The sequence below is a fragment of the Gopherus flavomarginatus genome, chromosome 10, assembly GCF_025201925.1.
Source record: "Gopherus flavomarginatus isolate rGopFla2 chromosome 10, rGopFla2.mat.asm, whole genome shotgun sequence".
Lineage (NCBI taxonomy): Eukaryota > Metazoa > Chordata > Testudines > Testudinidae > Gopherus > Gopherus flavomarginatus.
Genome location: NC_066626.1, coordinates 30738510 through 30755718, shown reverse-complemented (window position 1 = coordinate 30755718; position 17209 = coordinate 30738510). Strand labels below are relative to the sequence as shown.

The window sequence follows — 17209 nt, the reverse complement described above, 5'->3', positions numbered from 1 at the left end:
AATAGGGGAAAGAAACTGAGCAATATGTGACTGTAAAAGGATAGAATCTGGCAGGAAAATTCAGGGACAGGTGTATTAACCACAGCTATGTTAAACTTGCTTTTTAAAAAATTGACCAGATTTTAGATTAATGATAAATCTGTAATCTATTGACCCAGAGAATTTTTTTTTCTTGTTAGCTATGGTCTACGTGTGATACAATGATAAATTTTCTGAAGGCTGGTCAATCATTTGGATGGCCTTAATTGTATGTATTGGACAGCTATGCTGTAATTAAAGTGCAACTGTCATTTACATTAGACCTAGAGTAACTAACCCTTTTGAAATGCATAAACTTACTTTCTGATATTAATATTAGAAATGTCATCACACACAGGCTTTTTAAAGACAAAAATATTTTCTCTTGAAGTACTGGAAATCAGGATGCTACTTAATTGTACTAGCACAGGAGAACCAGAAGTTAAAATTGATTAGAAACAGACCAGCCTAATTTTACTCTCCAGTCTGAGGAGATGTAATAAGAAAATCATATTAATGGTGAAAAGTAAATTAGACTAGTAAAACTGAAAAGGAGAGAGAAAATCTGTTGTACTGTTTAGTAACACAGGTGGGAATGCTTTAAATACAGGATTTTTTACTACACTGTGACTTCTTTAGCACCGATGATTGTTTAACAGTTTATTGTGACCAGTGTGGAATCAGGCTTATAATGGTGTTGTAAGTGTCCATAGACACAGTTGCTTTTTGCTGAGATTTTTTAAGATTATAGTGCTTTCTAAAGGTTTGCTTATATTTCTTACTGAGCCACTAGAGATGGATCTAGAGGACTAAATTCTGCTGTTACAGTAGATAACTGAGTAGAACTTGGCTTAATTTTAAAAGGATTTAAGATTTAACTGAAAGCGTGCTTGTGATTGTAATTGTAATTTATAGAGATAAACGGAAGGCTCATTAACTTTTGTTCTGGCTTTTATTCACCTAGGAACTTGTGTTTTGGGAGACTAAGTTGTTCCAAATACCTTCTTGGCACCACCGATTATGGATTTCTGTGTTGCTGGAACCTGCTCAGTTGTGCATGTAAGATTGATTTTGTTAAATCAGTGAATGTTACCTGCCAGGGCAGTACTGCTAATAGTTAGCACTTACATTTTCAGTGTGACCCCGAATACTTTGAGCTTTGATTCTAAACTGACCTGCCACTTTACAGCCTGTGGACGCATAATAGAGGTACTTTACATACTTCAGTTCTATATAATATTGTAGTCCAGGGGTCCCCAACACAGTGCCCGCGGGCGCATCTGAATGCACCCGTGTCCTGGCCGGCTGTTAAGCATCCACCGAATGCCTCTGAATGATGCCGCTTGCCGCTGACAAGCGACGTCATCCAGAGGCATCGCTGCTGAAATGCCACCGAATTTCGGAAGCATTTCGGCGGATGCTCGACTGCTGCCACGGTCCGTTGTCTGGCGCCCGTCGGACGAAAAGGTTGGGGACCACTGCTGTAGTCCCTCTTTGCTCCACTAACTGACACTACCACATTGTAAAGCCTGCAGCAATCTTGGCTAAAATGTTTACACTTACATTTTGACTATTGAGGATTTTTTTGAGCTGGAATGTGATTAGGCTTGGAAAGTTTAATTTTTATTGGTAAATGTCAGTAAACATTGATTTCATCGTACATGCAAACCAACAAAGTTCTCATCAGTAATAGAAATTCAGATAGGCAAAATGAGAAATACTCTTGAGAACTTCTTAGTTTGTTTTACGGAGAGTTACTTTGTATATTTTGCAATGTGATGTTGACAACGGTTAAAAAGCTAACTTTTTGAATCTTGATGTCTGCTATCACCAGATAATTGTCTTACTCTCCCATAATTCCCCACAGCTGTGAACATATAAATCAATAATTTTTTAAAAAGCTTAAAACCTGCAGTTTTGTGCATGTTCACAGGCTGAGTACAACATAGGAGAAAGAGGTTAACAGCTTTCTACTGATTAGAGAACTATCCTGTCAATATGCAAGGGTTATTTTCCATCTCCTTTTTAGAGCCTATAAACTAAATCAGGTTGTACCGAGTAAAAAACATTCAGGTCTAGAGTGTGTGCACAGCAAACTCCAACTGACTAGATAATCAAACCCTTTTTCTATACTGGTACAGGAGGACTCATATTTATGTCTGTTTTGACTCATCTGTGAATATTAAAGTTTGAGTCTTCCAGGCAGAGGTATAGCTATATGTGTCTTTTCCACATTTGACCTTTTTATTTAGTAAAACATCTGACTTCCTTTCATGTCTTATGGTTTATTTTTTAGTGGAATGGAGTGCCCAGCTCAACGTCATGGTGCTGCAACCTGACCCCCTTTCAGAAAACATTGCTGCAGTCTCACGACTCTTGGAAGGTTCAGACTGTAAGTACAAAGGTTTCCTTCGCTGGCAAAAGATGGTGAAAGTGCAACACTGAAAACATAGCTTCTAGAAGATGGTATTTTTATTGTTGAAGACTTTTTTTTTTTTTTTTTTTTAATGCACAAAATAGACTGTAGTTCCTTAAATTTTGTCTGTGTAAGAAACTGGGCCATGTCTTGACACCAGCAGTTAAGTAGGGCTCCCCTGCCACCCACTCTTCCCAGAACACAGTTGGCTGCTGCTTTGGCAATGAAAATATTGGTCAGTCACTCTTTCTGCATGGGGTGTTCTTAGCAGAGATGTAAAATGTTAACCAGATAACCAGTAAGACTAATGCTTACCGGTTAACCCTGCTCAACTGTTAACTTCTGCTGGCCCTTTAATTGGCTAATATTTTAAAATTATTTTAACAGTTAATTTTTTAAACTGTATTTACATCCCTAGTTCTTAATCCTTTCCACACTACCTAAATTTAGAGGGAGTGGAGCATTTGTTTCACTGTGTATAATGTCTCATGTAGATCTTTTGCAGAGGGGTTTAGTTTCTGTTTTTGCTCTCTGGCTGGGAATACCATGAAGGTAGCATGTACATTCTTGGGCATGGGAGTGCCTCCTATCATTCAGTAACATCTTATCCATCCAGTTAAGGATAACTGCACACTGAAGTTAAGGGGAGTCACATCTTTGACTTTGACATGTGGGGCCTTGTCTAGCCCAAGAAAGGTGGGAAGAAAGTGCTTTTGTTTGTTAAAAATAAAAAATATTTGTTTTGCCAGTGTTTGTATTTAAGCCAAATGAGCCAAGGCCATTCTGTATCCAGAGAAATGTCTGTAGAGAGAGAGTCCAGTGGGCTGTCTTCATTCCAAGAGATGTGCCTGATTCAATTGGCTCAGAAAAACACCAGTGGTTAAGCAGATCTCAACTTTACTTCCTGACTGAAACACAGGTAAGAACTGACAGGCGGGGAAGGGGAAATAAGAGAACTGTCACTTTAACATATTCACACTAGCTGCTGATCAAGCAATAAAAATCCAAGCCTCTGGTAGTCAGTGTAATGGGCTGCTCTGCTGATGATGATTTATAATGATGATGCTGCTTTTAACCTGCATAAGGTATGATGTGATCATTAGTTTTCAGTTTCCAAAACAGTCCAGCTTCTTAATTGATTACTGTTGATTCCACTTCAGTTATTCTTAGTTTTTACTGCCTCAACCAGATGAAAGAGCAACACTACATAATCTGGGGATCTATAAAGATAATTGCCATTATTGCCTAACACTTATCAGACTACCTTATGAGCTATTTATTGCTCTTTATGCAAATATTTTTAAAAAATCATTAAATTATTAAATCCAAAACCTACTAGCTTCCCCCAGAGCTTTGCCTTTCTTTCCCCCCTCTTTCTCTCCCTCCTCCCCCCGCCCATCTACATTAACTTTAATTTACCTCTTGGTCTCTGATTTTTTTTTTTTCCCCTTCATTGCTTTGTTGTGCTTTCTGTATGAAATATGCAGTGGGGAATGTGTGTGCTTTTATTTCACTCAAATAACTTTTCAGATCGTGAAACTATCTTGTAAATAATACACTGAAGTGTATAGAACACCTTGTTCCACTCCATAATCTGACTGCATCATTCTGCATGTTCTAGGATCTACTGACATTTAGCACAAAGTCCGCAGAAGAAAGGCTTACACCATCAAGCAGACAGGTACTTTTTATAGTTGTTCTGATAGTCGGGCTGTGCAAAGGAGTTCAAAATCATTCAGTTGGACACTTATTTGTCAGATCTAAATTCTCTTTTATCATAAGTGTTCAGACCTTGACATGGAGCAAGAGGGGCTAATCTAAAGGTGCAGTCATGTTTAATTTAATTTTTGCTTATTTTTCAGCAGTATTGCTCCTTTTATAGACTTATTAAAAGCTGAAGTAACAAATCGCTGTCCTTTCTCCTGGCAAAAAAGTGTTACATCTGTACTAAAAGCACATATCTTAAAAGTGATATCTTAGTATTTTAAAGTGCTATTACATCTCAATTGGCATTTCACTCCAGCTGTTTAAAATCTTTAGTTTTCAGTGTTAACTATTTTCTTGTGTACTTAATCATGGATATGCTGGATTTTGTAACTTCTGAAAATGCTTTTTAATGTAGAGCTGGAAAAATGCAAAAAATTGACTTTGTGTAGAAGTCAATTCATATTTTATAAATTATACATACAGACCCTTAAAGGTATGAACACCAGAGTTATGAACTAACTGATCAATCACACACCTCATTTGCATACTTCTGGTTCCAGCCAGGCAGCAACAGAGACAAAAACAAAACAAACCTCAAAACAAGTACAGTACAGTATTGTGTTAAATGTAAACAACTAAAAAAGAAAGGAAAGTTTAAAAAAAATTGACATGGTAAGGAAACTGTTTGTTTTTGTGCTTGTTTCATTTAAATTATGATGGTTAAAAACAGCATTTTTCTTCAAAGCTGTATTTAATGTATCAATGTTCAGTTGTAAATTTTTGAAAGAACAACCATAACATTTTGCTCAGTTACGAACAGCCTCCGTTCCTGAGGTGTTCGTAACTGTGAGGTTCTACTGTAGTCATATTGTTAATGGCCTTTTGTTTGAGTTTCATAGAAAGTGGAAATTTGATTTATCTTCATGATCACTAGTGTTAATAAGTGAATTTCAAAATTCTAAGAGCAAGTATTGAGTGAATTTAAAATTCATATACCGAAAACATTCATACTAGGGGCACATCTATACTAGAAGCGCTACATTGGCGCAGCTGCATCGGAGAGCATCTCCCACCGACATAGCGCCAGCATGGACAACGCTTAGGTCACTGTAACTTTCACATCCCTGAGCAACATAAGTTAGATTGACTTAAGAGGCAATGTGGAGTACTTCCATATTCATTGAATCAGAACAAAAACAGTACCACTTAATTAATTTGATTACTCCCAATTAAGTAATGAAGATCAAAGTTCAAATAGCTAGTATTCACAGTCACAATCTAAAATCAGTAAGACTTAAAATAGACTTTTTAAAACCATATTCATCTGTTTGAGGAAAATAGTAACTATTCATCATTTATTCCTTACTCAGCTGTACTCTGTAGTTCAGTGGTAGTGATACTAGTCTGAGAAGTGACTGTAAAACCACTGCCCTGGGTGTCTGACTCCAGATCCAGGCTGCTCAGTTGACAGTGTTGAGGAGGTAATTCTAATTTCTAGGCTTATGTATACACCCAGAATCTGAAAGTCAAGATGAATTCTTTCTAGTTCATGCATCAGCATGTGTATTAAAGGATACGTTGTTCGAAGTTAATTGATGCATGTACCAGTATGGAATCTAACTGACTTTGCCTTGGAGCTGTACCTCTGCTCCCATGTAGGGACAGGGAAGATGTGATTTGGATTTTGGGGGGTTCCACTGGATTTGTGTGGCCTCTCTTCCTCAACTACCCCTCTCACGTTCTTTGTTAACATGGCTTTTACAGGAGCCATGCAACTGGCTCCACTCAGCCCATGCCCCCAGACCTACTCCTCCCTAGACGATGGGATCCAAATTGCAGAGGAAATATTGGTGAGTTATAATGTTAGCTGCATTAGCTGTAACCCCCTTTCTCCCTGGGATCCTCGATTCATGAGCTTGGGTTAAGGGAGAAGGAAGTCACAGAAGTGACACTTCTGAGCCATTAGCAATTATCTTTGAAAAATCATGGAAGATTGGAGACATTCTAGAAAACTGGAAAAGGGCAAATATAGTGCCCATCTATAATAAGGGAAACCAGGGGAATTACAGACCAGTCAGCTTAACTTCTGTACCCGGAAAGATAATGGAGCAAATAATTAAGCAATCAATTTGCAAACACCTAGAAGATAATAAGTTGACAAATAACAGTCAGTCAGCATGGATTTGTCAAGACCAAATTGTGTCAACCAAACCTGAAAACTTTCTTGGACAGAGTAACAAGCCTTTGGATAGGGAGGAAGTAGCAGATGTGGTATATCTTGACTTTAGTACGGCTTTTGATACTGTCTTGCATGACCTCATAAACAAACTAGGGAAATAAAACCTAGATGGAGCTACTATAAGGTGAGTGCATAACTGGTTGGAAAATCATTCCCAGAGAGTAGTGATCTGTGGTTCACAGTCATGCTGAAACGGCATAACGAGTGGGGTCCTGCAGGGATCGGTTCTGGATCCAGTTCTGTTCAGTATCTTCATCAATGATTTAGATAATGGCATAGAGAGTACACTGATAAAGTTTGCGGATGATACTAAGCTGGGATGGGTTGCAAGTGCTTTGGAGGATAGGATTAAAATTGAAAATTATCTTGATGAACTCGAAAAATGATCTGCAGTAAATAAGATGTAATTCAATAAGGAGAAATGCAAAGTACCCCACTTAGGAAGGAACAATCAGTTGCACACATACAAAATGGGAAATGACTGCCTAGGAAGGAGTACTGCAGAAAGGGATCTGGGAGTCACAGTGGATCACAAGCTAAATAAGAGTCAATAGTGTAATGCTGTTGCAAAGAAAGCAAACCATTCTGGGATATATTAGCAGGAGTATTGTAAGCAAGGCACAAGAAGTAATTCTTCTGCTCTACTCCACGCTGATTAGGCCTCAGCTGGCGTATTGTGTCCAGTTCTGGGCACCACATTTCAGGAAAGATGTGACAAATTGGAGACAGTCCAGAGAAGAGCACCAAAAATGATTAAAAGTCTAGAAAACATGACCTCTGAGGGAAGAATGAAAAAATTGGATTTGTTTAGTCTGGAGAAGAGAAGACTGAGAGGGGACATAACAGTTTTCAAGTACAAATAAGGTTGTTACAAGGAGGAGGGGGAAAAATTGTTGTTCTTAAACTCTGAGGATAGGACGAGAGCAATGGGCTTAAATTGCAGCAAGGGTGGTTTAGGCTGGACATTAGGTAAAACTTCCTAAGTGTCAGTGGTTAAGCACTGGAATAAATTGCCTAAGGAGGTTGTGGAATCTCCATCCCTGGGGATTTTTAAGAGCAGTGTTAGGATATAGATATTCAGGCCTGTCTGCAAAGGCCTATACTTTAAGAATTTAGGTGTATTCTTATCACTTAGCTAGTTATAGAGGTATAAAAGAAAGAGAGAATCAGAAATCACTGTCTCTCTGTAATGGCCTTCTCTTACTGTGACAGGCTAAAGCCGTCAGCTAAGATGTAGTTAGGCAGCCATAAGCTGGGAAGTGTATGGTCACATCCTCACATTCCAAACTAGTCACATTGAAATAAAGTGCTATTGGGCTATTAGAAATACAATCCTGTCCTGATATTCCTATCACCTCCAGAGAAAGAGTAGAGCCTAGAAAATGTAAAAGGAAACTTAGTTTAATAGCATCCTGTCTGGCAAGAACTCGCTTATCAATAGACACAGCTGGAAAATCCTTAGGTCTGTATAGATGTAGTTGTGAAATCCTCACTTCTGTATTGTTTTGTGTGTTTATTTGTATGGTCTCTGTCTGGTTCTGTGATTGTTTCTGTCTACTGTATAATTAATTCTGTTGGGTGTAAACCAATTAAGGTGGTGGGGTATAATTGGTTAAATAACCATGTTACAGTATCAAGTATCAGACGGTAGCCGTGTTAGTCTGGATCTGTAAAAGCAGCAAAGAATCCTGTGGCACCTTATAGACTAACAGACGTTTTGGAGCATGAGCTTTCGTGGGTGAATACCCACTTCCTCAGATGCATGTGAGGAAGTGGGTATTCACCCACGAAAGCTCATGCTCCAAAATGTCTGTTAGTCTATAAGGTGCCACAGGATTCTTTGCTGCTTTTACATGTTACAGTATGTTAGGATTGGTTAGTTAAATTTCAGTAAAGTGATTGGTTAAGGTATAGCTCAGCAGAATTCAAGTTTTACTATATAGTCTGCAGTCAATCAGGAAGTAAGGGGATGGGAGGGAAATGGGATCATGTTTTGCTAAAGGGGAAATGGGAACAGGGGATGGGAACAGAAACAGGGACACAGGCAAGGCTCTGTGGTGTCAGAGCTGGGAAGGGGGGACACTAAGGCCTTGGCTACACTGGCGCTTTACAGCACTGCAACTTTCTTGCTCAGGAGTGTGAAAAAAACAACCCCCTGAGCGCTGTAAGATACAGCGCTGTAAAGCGCCAGTGTAAACAGTGTGCTCCCAGCGCTGCAAGCTAATCCCCATGAGGAGGTGGAGTACGTGCAGCGCAGGGAGAGCTCTCTCCCAGCGCGGGCACTGCGACCACACTCGAAACTTCAAAGCGCTGCTGTGGCAGCGCTCCCACGGCAGCGCTTTGAAGTTTCAAGTGTAGTCAAGCCCTCAGGAAGGAAACTGGAATCATGCTTGCTGGAAGTTCACCCCAATAAACTTCGAATTGTTTGTGCCTTTGGATTTCGGGTATTGTTGCTCTCTGTTCATGCGAGAAGGACCAGGGAAGTAGGAGGGTGAAGGAATAAGCCCCCTAACAAGCAGGTTGGACAAATACCTGTCAGGGATGATCTAGATAATACTTAGTCCTGCCTTGAGTGCAGGAGACTGGACTAAATGACCTCTCGGGGTTCCTTCCACTTCTATGATTCTGTCTGCTGGGCCCAAGAGCCATTGGATGCCAGTCCCCTGGCCAGTCTATCACGCAGATAGAGTGAATTGAGATAAATCACTGGTTTTAATCATTATTTAAATCACAAGCAGCAAACCTTGATTTAAATCATTGATTTTAGTTATGGTTTGCATTTGTACTTTTTAGTTATTTTCCAAAAGAAAAGTTGTTTCTCATGGGTTGGTAACCATTAAAGCAGGTTGAATTGAAACTAAATGTAGCCTTTATACTATATGTGGTGCTTCTTTTTGCTAACCAGGAAAATACATTAAATCTATACACGCTGATTTAAGCAATTATATAGCTTAATTTACATTTATTTAGATTAATAAAAAATATAGGAGTTATGTTAGAAAATGGTGAATGATTCACTTCTTCTTTACTAGATTAATTTTTTTACTTGATTTGTGCCAAGCGCTATTTGGGTGGAAATTCAAACTCCAATTAAAAATGTACAAAAACAGAAGTTTAATTTTTTTTAAATAAAAGTACCTTAAATGTGCTGGATACTAAACTTTTTTCTTATAAAGTTGAGCAAAATTTTTTTCATATTTAAAACCTGATTTCTTAAATAAAGGTAATATCTGTAGTTAGTGAATTAAACTGATTTTCTGGTCATCGTGTCCTTCAAGATTTTAAAACTAATAGATCTCACCCTCTCACACCTAGATTTTATTCATAGATTGGAAGAGGAAAACAAAGTATTCCTGCCATTTCAACTCCCAGTTAGTTTCTTAACTTTGAATGAGCAATTTAACTGAACTAGGGGAATAAACTGAAATAAAGAAAATATTCTTCCTGCACCTGCAGAAGAGGCTATTGTTGTCAAAAACTGGTTTAGTACTACAAAACATTCTGGTTCCAGGTGCATAACCAGTGAGTGACTTCCACCAGTCCAGTGTAATATATATTTGGCAGCAAACTTATTGCTTAATATTTTTCTGTTTAATTTAAAAGACCTTAATAGATTATAATCTAAATTTGGACCTTATCAGTTTTTATCCACCCTGCATGCAGAGGCAGCGGGGATAATATTCCATTGAGTAATTGAAGTAATCTGATCTTACTTAGAATGTGCACAGAAATCAGATCATCTGAGTAGAAAGGTGCTTTTTTTTGTTGTTACAAAGTCACTTTTCTGATTATAACTGAATTAAAGTTTAATGTGGAGTATTAAATGTAAAATTTAAAGCAGAATATTCACAATATCCAAGTGAATTAGATTGTATCTGAACTTCCTTGCATATTTTTATCTGACTATAATTAGACTATATCTGAACTATGCCTTAGTAAATTCTAAACACATTGCTGAACATTAGCATTTTGTTAGCTGTTGGCATTAGTATGAGAGGAGTAATTCAGATTCTTGGCACTTAAAAATTGTCCTTTTCTTCTTAGAAAGGAAGGCCTCCTTCCCCTTTTAAACAACCTATTCTGTTTTTTACTTTGCTCTTTTTAGCTGGCAGTAGAGGAGAGTCTCCCTATGACCCCCTTTTCTTTGCTATTGGGAAAGCACAGGCATCAACAACAATCCAAAGAGAATGCAGATCTTGACACAGCAGTTGTCCAGAGTCACTTAGCCCAAGGTTCACCTGCAGTCAAAGAGGTGAGAGAGAGAGAGAGTGAGTGTGTGTGATAAACATGCATATATAAAAGCATGAAAAATGGAACTTTAATAAAACCTGTTTTCTTGTCTCCTCAGCTCCTACACACTCCTGCACATGTGTTGCCATCTGCTTCTTTCCTGTGTTCCATTTTTATTAATTCAGTGCTGATATCCAAGGAGAATAAAAGGTAAAAACAGTTAAGGCTGGTGGCTTTCAACTGACACATGAAACTTATTTAAAATATCAGCTAGATCTTCCTAAGTGTTGTGGCAATTTTCCTATGTTTTTAGTAAGAATGATTATAATTAAGGTGCCATTTCTGCAAACACTTAAATATCTTCTGAAGCTACTTTTTAAATGTATAACCTTTCCCCCTAAGCTGTAAGATCTTGTTAGATTGTTATTAGAATCAATATATGCCAATTTATTGATTTTGGGGCAGGAGGGTAACTTTCTGGCCTCCATATAAACATAAGCAAAATTGCCTTTTAAGTTTAGAAATTTCTCATTTCCTATTAAACTGTTTTCAACCTTCATTCAAGGACCAAATCTTTTTTTAAATGATATTTTTTACATAAATGTCTGTTAGACATTCACAGACCTTTTCTTTTATTTGTATTAGTGAATTGGACTTTGAATCCATGTTCATTTCTACAAACTCCCCATTTTAGAAGTCTCAAGAATTGAATACTCTATCTCTAAAGGAGATCATGAAGTCAAAATTTAAATAGTTAAAATTGGGGGAGAGAAGCCCCCACAGGAGTTCCTAGGTTTTTTTTTTAATTGGGACTTAATTTATTGATAGCATGCATAGCAAGCTTACGGGATTAACTGGTTTAGCAGCAATATGCAACACTTTGGTATGTCTGAGGTGTCTTCATTTATGAAGCTTACTCTTTTGTGAAATGTATGTTCTTGTTTAAAAAAATAAATCCATATAGGTTGGTGGCCTGTGATAGTAATTTTGAGGTAGATTTATTAGCATGCTAAGTACACTGAAGCCAATAAAATACTTAGCATGCTAAGATTAACCTTTAGACCGCCTATTCTTGAAAACCTTTCATACATAAGTGTGTACCAAACAATGAATTAGATCTCCAGAGAAACACAGGTTGTGGTTGGGTTGGGTTTTTTTGTTTGGTTTTTAAAAATTATTATTCATATTTGGTAGTGCCCACCAGCTCAAACCAGGATTGGGTACCCCATGCATTAGGCATTTCACAAACACTTGCAAAGACATACACCAGCACTAGAAACCTTTGCTGGTACAGGGAGGGGGTGTTTTCGATCTTGTTTTTGCAACATTTCTATACCAGCAAAAGCCGTCATGTAGATGCAGTTATATCAGTATAAAAGTGCTTTTGCCAGTAGAACTTGCTTCGCTCCCTAAACGAGCTTAAGCTGTATGGGCAATAGCACTTTTTAGCTGGTATAAGCTGTATCGACATTAAGAGGGTTTGTCAGTAGTCCTGGTTAGAATTTCTGCACATACAGTCTAACAGCTTATCCTATAAATACTTACACATGTGTAACATTACTTATTTGGATAGACTCAGTAATTACAATAGGATTTCAGATGAGTAAAGTTACACATGAGCATAAGAATTTGTAGGATGGGGCTCTAAAAAGACAGTGATATTCAAATATGTAAAAATTGTATAAACACGTACATGCAAACATTTATGCACTTTATCTTGATATAGTATCCATATCTACCTGTCAATGGTATATAACTTGCATATGCATGAAGTGTATGTACAATTTATTTATTTTGTGTGTGTGTATGTATAAATTGTACATACACTTCATGCATATGCAAGTTATATACCATTGACAGGCAGATATGGATACTATATCAAGATAAAGGCAGGCAGAGATATATAGGGTGTGTGGTACAGTATTTCTTAATTCAGTGATGAGTATAAGGCACCCATGTTACTCGCAAGCAGAGAGTTATACAGATCATCTCAGACAAGACCAATTAAACTTTCAGACAACATGCAGCTGCATGTATTCTGTAGGTAACTATTTTAAACATTTGTATTGGGACTCTTTTGAAACCCGTTCTACCTTAATATCATTTGGTCGTCTGCACAAGATTGAGGGAGTGTGAGTGGGAGAGAGGACACTATAAGCAATAACTTTTTAACTTTTCAAAGAAACTTTAACTGTAATGCTTTTTCTGTACTTATAAAGGTCAACACTTTAAGGTCTGATATCTCTCTGCATTCTCCAGGCCTTAAAGATGATATTGTGGCCTGTAGGGAGGGTGGAAAACTCACTCTTCCAATGGTATAAAACACCTATTTCTAATCATGTAAAATCATGAGATTATAGCTATTACTGATGCAGGACTGAATATAGTCTATACAGTACCTTATGCAAATATAATATGGAGAAAAAAATTATCAGATGTTTCATTTCAAATAAAACGTCAGGTATTTGGAAGTGTTCAAGGGTTTGGATTGTTATAATAAATCCAGGAGAAATGGATTAGTGGGTAGAAAGTGGGTGAGATGGGCAAAAGTGTGTGATACATGCAGTTGAACATATAGCTGTTCAGTTTAAGGGATTGTTCTAATGCCCATTTAAGCCAATGGGAATTTTTCCATAGACTTCAAAGGACATTGGATCAGACCCAACTATTAGGTCTTATTATAGATATTTGTAGTGTGTTTGTGTATATATGTGCTACATATGATGAGAGTAATCTGTTTAAATCGCAAATTCTTTGGGGAATATCTTTTCCTTGTAAGTAAAGTACCTAGTGCTCTTGCAGTACTACATAAATAAGTCATATAACGTGTATAAAATTCACCTGCACAGACAATTTAACTCGGTATCATGATTTAGTATCAAAACTATATTCTCATTCCTTTGTGTGGTAGAATATGCTGATAGTCTCTCTCTTTTTGTCTTTCCCCCTACTTTAAAGTGCCGGAGAAGTGGTTGATGTTGTTGAAATGGACAGTGAAAAAGCAGAGGATGAATCAGATGAGGATTTAGAGCTTACTGAGATGGAACAAGATATAAATCCTACAGAGTTTTTGGGTGAAATTACCAAAATTAAACTGTCCAAATCTCAGGAAAAACAACTGCGAAAGATAAGAAGAATGGACTACAGTTGGGTAGCTGCTCTCTAGAAACATCAAGACATGTTGCATTTTATATTTTCTTATGAACTTAAATATTTTAATGGATTAAATACTGTGTTCTACCAAAAAGCTCTCTTTCAGTCCTTTGTCATAAGTTTCTTATTGGATTCTAATATTTGATATAAAAGCTCTTATTTCAAAGCAAGTATTTTTGAAGTTTTAATATATTTTAGTTAAGAAAGGAAGCCTGGTCTTGGGACTAAAGCACAGGATCAGGGTTTTGTCCCCGCTCTATCTCAGACACACTGTTACGTCAAACAACTGCTAACCTCTGTCGTTTATTTTCCACCTGTAAAATGTAGATGATGGGCTTGATTCAGTTCTCTATTATATTGGCTGGTGCCCTCAAATATCTAAGGCACAAGAAAGTCTCTGAAAGGGTCTCAGAACCACTGCTCTGTCAGAGATGGCCTACAGAGGGCCCAAAAGTGGGCGGTATTGATCACGAAGGGACAGGCAGTTTTCCAACCAGGATTTCTATAGACTTTGAACCTCACTGCATAGCAGCTATTGCTATTTATCTTGTAGCGCCTGAAAACCCCCACTGAGGATCAGGGTCCCATTGTGATAGGCGCTATACAGGCAAGTAACATAGAAGACAATCCCAGCTGCAGAGAGCATACAATCTGGGTGGTGGACAGGATGTGGCAGATGGACAAAACACACAGGGTGGGAGAAGGAGGTAAATAACAGTTTAGCAGAAAAGCAGAAGTCTCAGCCAGCCACTACACAGGCAGAATCCCTGGGAGTTCAGCAGTGCAAACCCTGACTGTCCTAATCCCCCAGAAATAGCAGCTTACCTGCCCCATCGCCACCACTTCTCTTTGACAGCATGGATGAATGCAGCCTAATACTTCACAGGTTTGAAATACAATTGTTGAGCACTCAGAGATCTTTGGATGTAAGGTGCTTCAGATGTTGAAAGTATTTGTGATCACTACTTTCTAATGAAACATTTCAAAAATTCCAGTTGACTGAACTTCACCACTTAAAAAGAAACAGCATCTGTTCTGCAAGGACAATGAACCCTTTAATGGGCTTCTGGTACATAAATGAAGCAAAAAATAGTCAAAGAATAATATAACTGTTAACTGTACAGGCAGATCTTTTTAACCACTTACATAATGGGCATTTTGTTGCTCAGCCCCCAACTACCACTGTTTTATCACCAGTGTTTAAATCAGTGTTAGCTTTCTCATCCCCCATCCCCCGCCAATATAAACATGCCCTTATTTATTTCAATGTGGAGTGTAGAAAGGTTTTTTGGAAAGCTTCCTTTCTTGAGCTCTAAACAAAGGTATCCAGAACCATTTGGCTGGGCGTGTCACTTCCACCATTTCACTAAAACACTGCTGTTCTTGTTTTACAGTCAATTTATAGTGTTGACTTTTGAATTTTATTAGCAATTTATCCATCACTCACATCAGTTAATTAGACTTGAGCAGTTCAAAGCAGGAACCACAAATGCTCAAAGATTATCTAGAGTATGGTGCTTAAGTAGCTTTATCAGCGTAAATCTAGCAATGACATGACTTTGTATTCTGAAATCATCAGTGGAAAAAATTGCTCAGCACTTTTTGCTGATCTGCCCAATGTATAAAAATGTCAAGGACAAATTTTCTACGTGGAGCTCTAATGGAATTCCAGAGGGTTCCAGAAGTATCCAGAGAATCACACAAGATGACAGTGACCAAGGCAGCATTCAACCCTCTTCCACACAGATGGGCAGACAGAGCCAGCATGTTGGAGACTTCCTCTTTTCTGCCATCTGTGTGTAAGAAAATAAAGGAAGAGAACGCACAATACTTCAGTATGGCTTTTTTAGGGTATCATTTATTCTGCTCTGTTGTTACAAATAGTGTGGATGTTCTTGTGTATTGAAGTTTTGCACACATCATAATAGAAAATGTATGTACTGTAATGCTACAGAAGGAATACAGGTAAACAGTAACAGGAAACTTCATTATTACTGTGTTTGAGAAACTGATAGGTTGCCCAAGAGTTGAAGGAAGGAACAATTGTTGGGAAATGTAATACAGTCTGTCTGCTTTAACTGCCCATCAAGCTTATTTACAAAAAATAGTTTGATACCAGCAGAATCGCAGTGTCATCATTGTTTAACAGTTCTGTAACTAAAACAGCATATGATGGTATATATTGCAAGTATTCGCTGAATGGCTATTATGGGGGAGAGGAGTGTCCACCATATGCTATTCAGTCGCCCAAAGAACTCTGGCTTCTTTCTGTTCAAAGGACATTTTATCAGTGATGAATACAGGCTGAGTAGCTGTTCAAGGGTAGAGTTGCCAGACATCGGGTCTAAAAGGAATACTGGACACCAGAAGACCGATTGCCACCTATAGGAGCTAGCAGGGCATGTGGGGGCACGTGCCCCACCCCACCCCCAGATTGACCTGCCAGGGCAGGGAGAGGGGCTCTGTCCTCCCACAGCCAGGCTCACGCTCTCTCTCGCAGGTAGCCACCACAGTGGTTGGGAGGCTGGTGTGAGAAGGGGTGATCCCATCCCTTCTACTCCCCAGCTGCCAGGGTCAGAGTCACCCAGAAATGGGTCAGGGAGTTGCTAGGCTGCTTGAGAGAGAGTCTGGTGGTCGGAAGCGGTGGCAGTAGGCTACCTCCTACCCAGGCCCAGCTGCTGGGGACAGGCTGAACATGTCGCAGGGGAGTGGGGAGCAGGTGCAGTGGAAGGAGAGTTCCCCCTGCAGGTAACTGGCGGGGTGGGGAGAGTGCAGTGGTCCCTGGCCTGGGCATGGAGGGAAGGGGAGGAGTGAATGGTGGGTGGGTACTTGTGGGAGGGCATGGAGCAGGGGTGTCCAGAAATTGGAAAGTTGACAACCCTATTCAAGGGCCAACATCACACTATTCATGGTAAAGCATTACCCGGTTTCCTGCATTCCTGTTGTCTCTCTAAACATGACCGAGTTTCAGGAAGAGATCAGTGTTTATTCCCTCACCTAGGGTCTAACTCCACACTGTTGCATTTAAGCTATGAACCTGCCCTTACTTGATCCATGAAGGCCGTAGTGAGCCTGATACGTTATCATTAGGTTCCTCGTCTTACATTCTTCCCAACTTTATAATTCTCATGTAGCACAAGTTTCAAAACCAAACTGTTATGTGCACTTGTAGGATGTCTGGACAAAATAGCACCAAATATAAGCAACTATTTAATCCCCTCAAATCTAATACATGAAGTGACTGCAGTGAAGTTGGCACACAGTGTCACATAATATGCTAAATGTGTGGGCAAACTATATACCACCAATGCAAAAATAAAGTATGTTGCTAGAAGGTAAAATATGTCCATTCTTGCTTTAATGTATTTTTGCCAATATTGGCAGGCATTCATTGCAATGGAAAAACTAACTCTAGTATCTTAGATCAATCCCAACACTGCTACATG

At 38.6% G+C, this 17209-nt stretch overlaps 1 protein-coding gene across 1 annotated transcript in view; it reads left to right on the top strand.

The window, feature by feature from the left end:
- Positions 1-13857, top strand: part of WDR75 (WD repeat domain 75) — a 34227-nt gene extending 20370 nt beyond the window's left edge. Inside the window, exons 15-21 of the mRNA XM_050916346.1 lie at positions 983-1077; positions 2315-2410; positions 3184-3353; positions 4056-4115; positions 10486-10632; positions 10729-10820; positions 13569-13857. Of these exons, the coding sequence (XP_050772303.1) occupies positions 983-1077; positions 2315-2410; positions 3184-3353; positions 4056-4115; positions 10486-10632; positions 10729-10820; positions 13569-13776 (868 nt within the window). The 3' untranslated portion in view covers positions 13777-13857. The remainder of the gene's footprint in view (positions 1-982; positions 1078-2314; positions 2411-3183; positions 3354-4055; positions 4116-10485; positions 10633-10728; positions 10821-13568) is intronic.
- The last annotated feature ends 3352 nt before the right edge of the window (positions 13858-17209 follow it).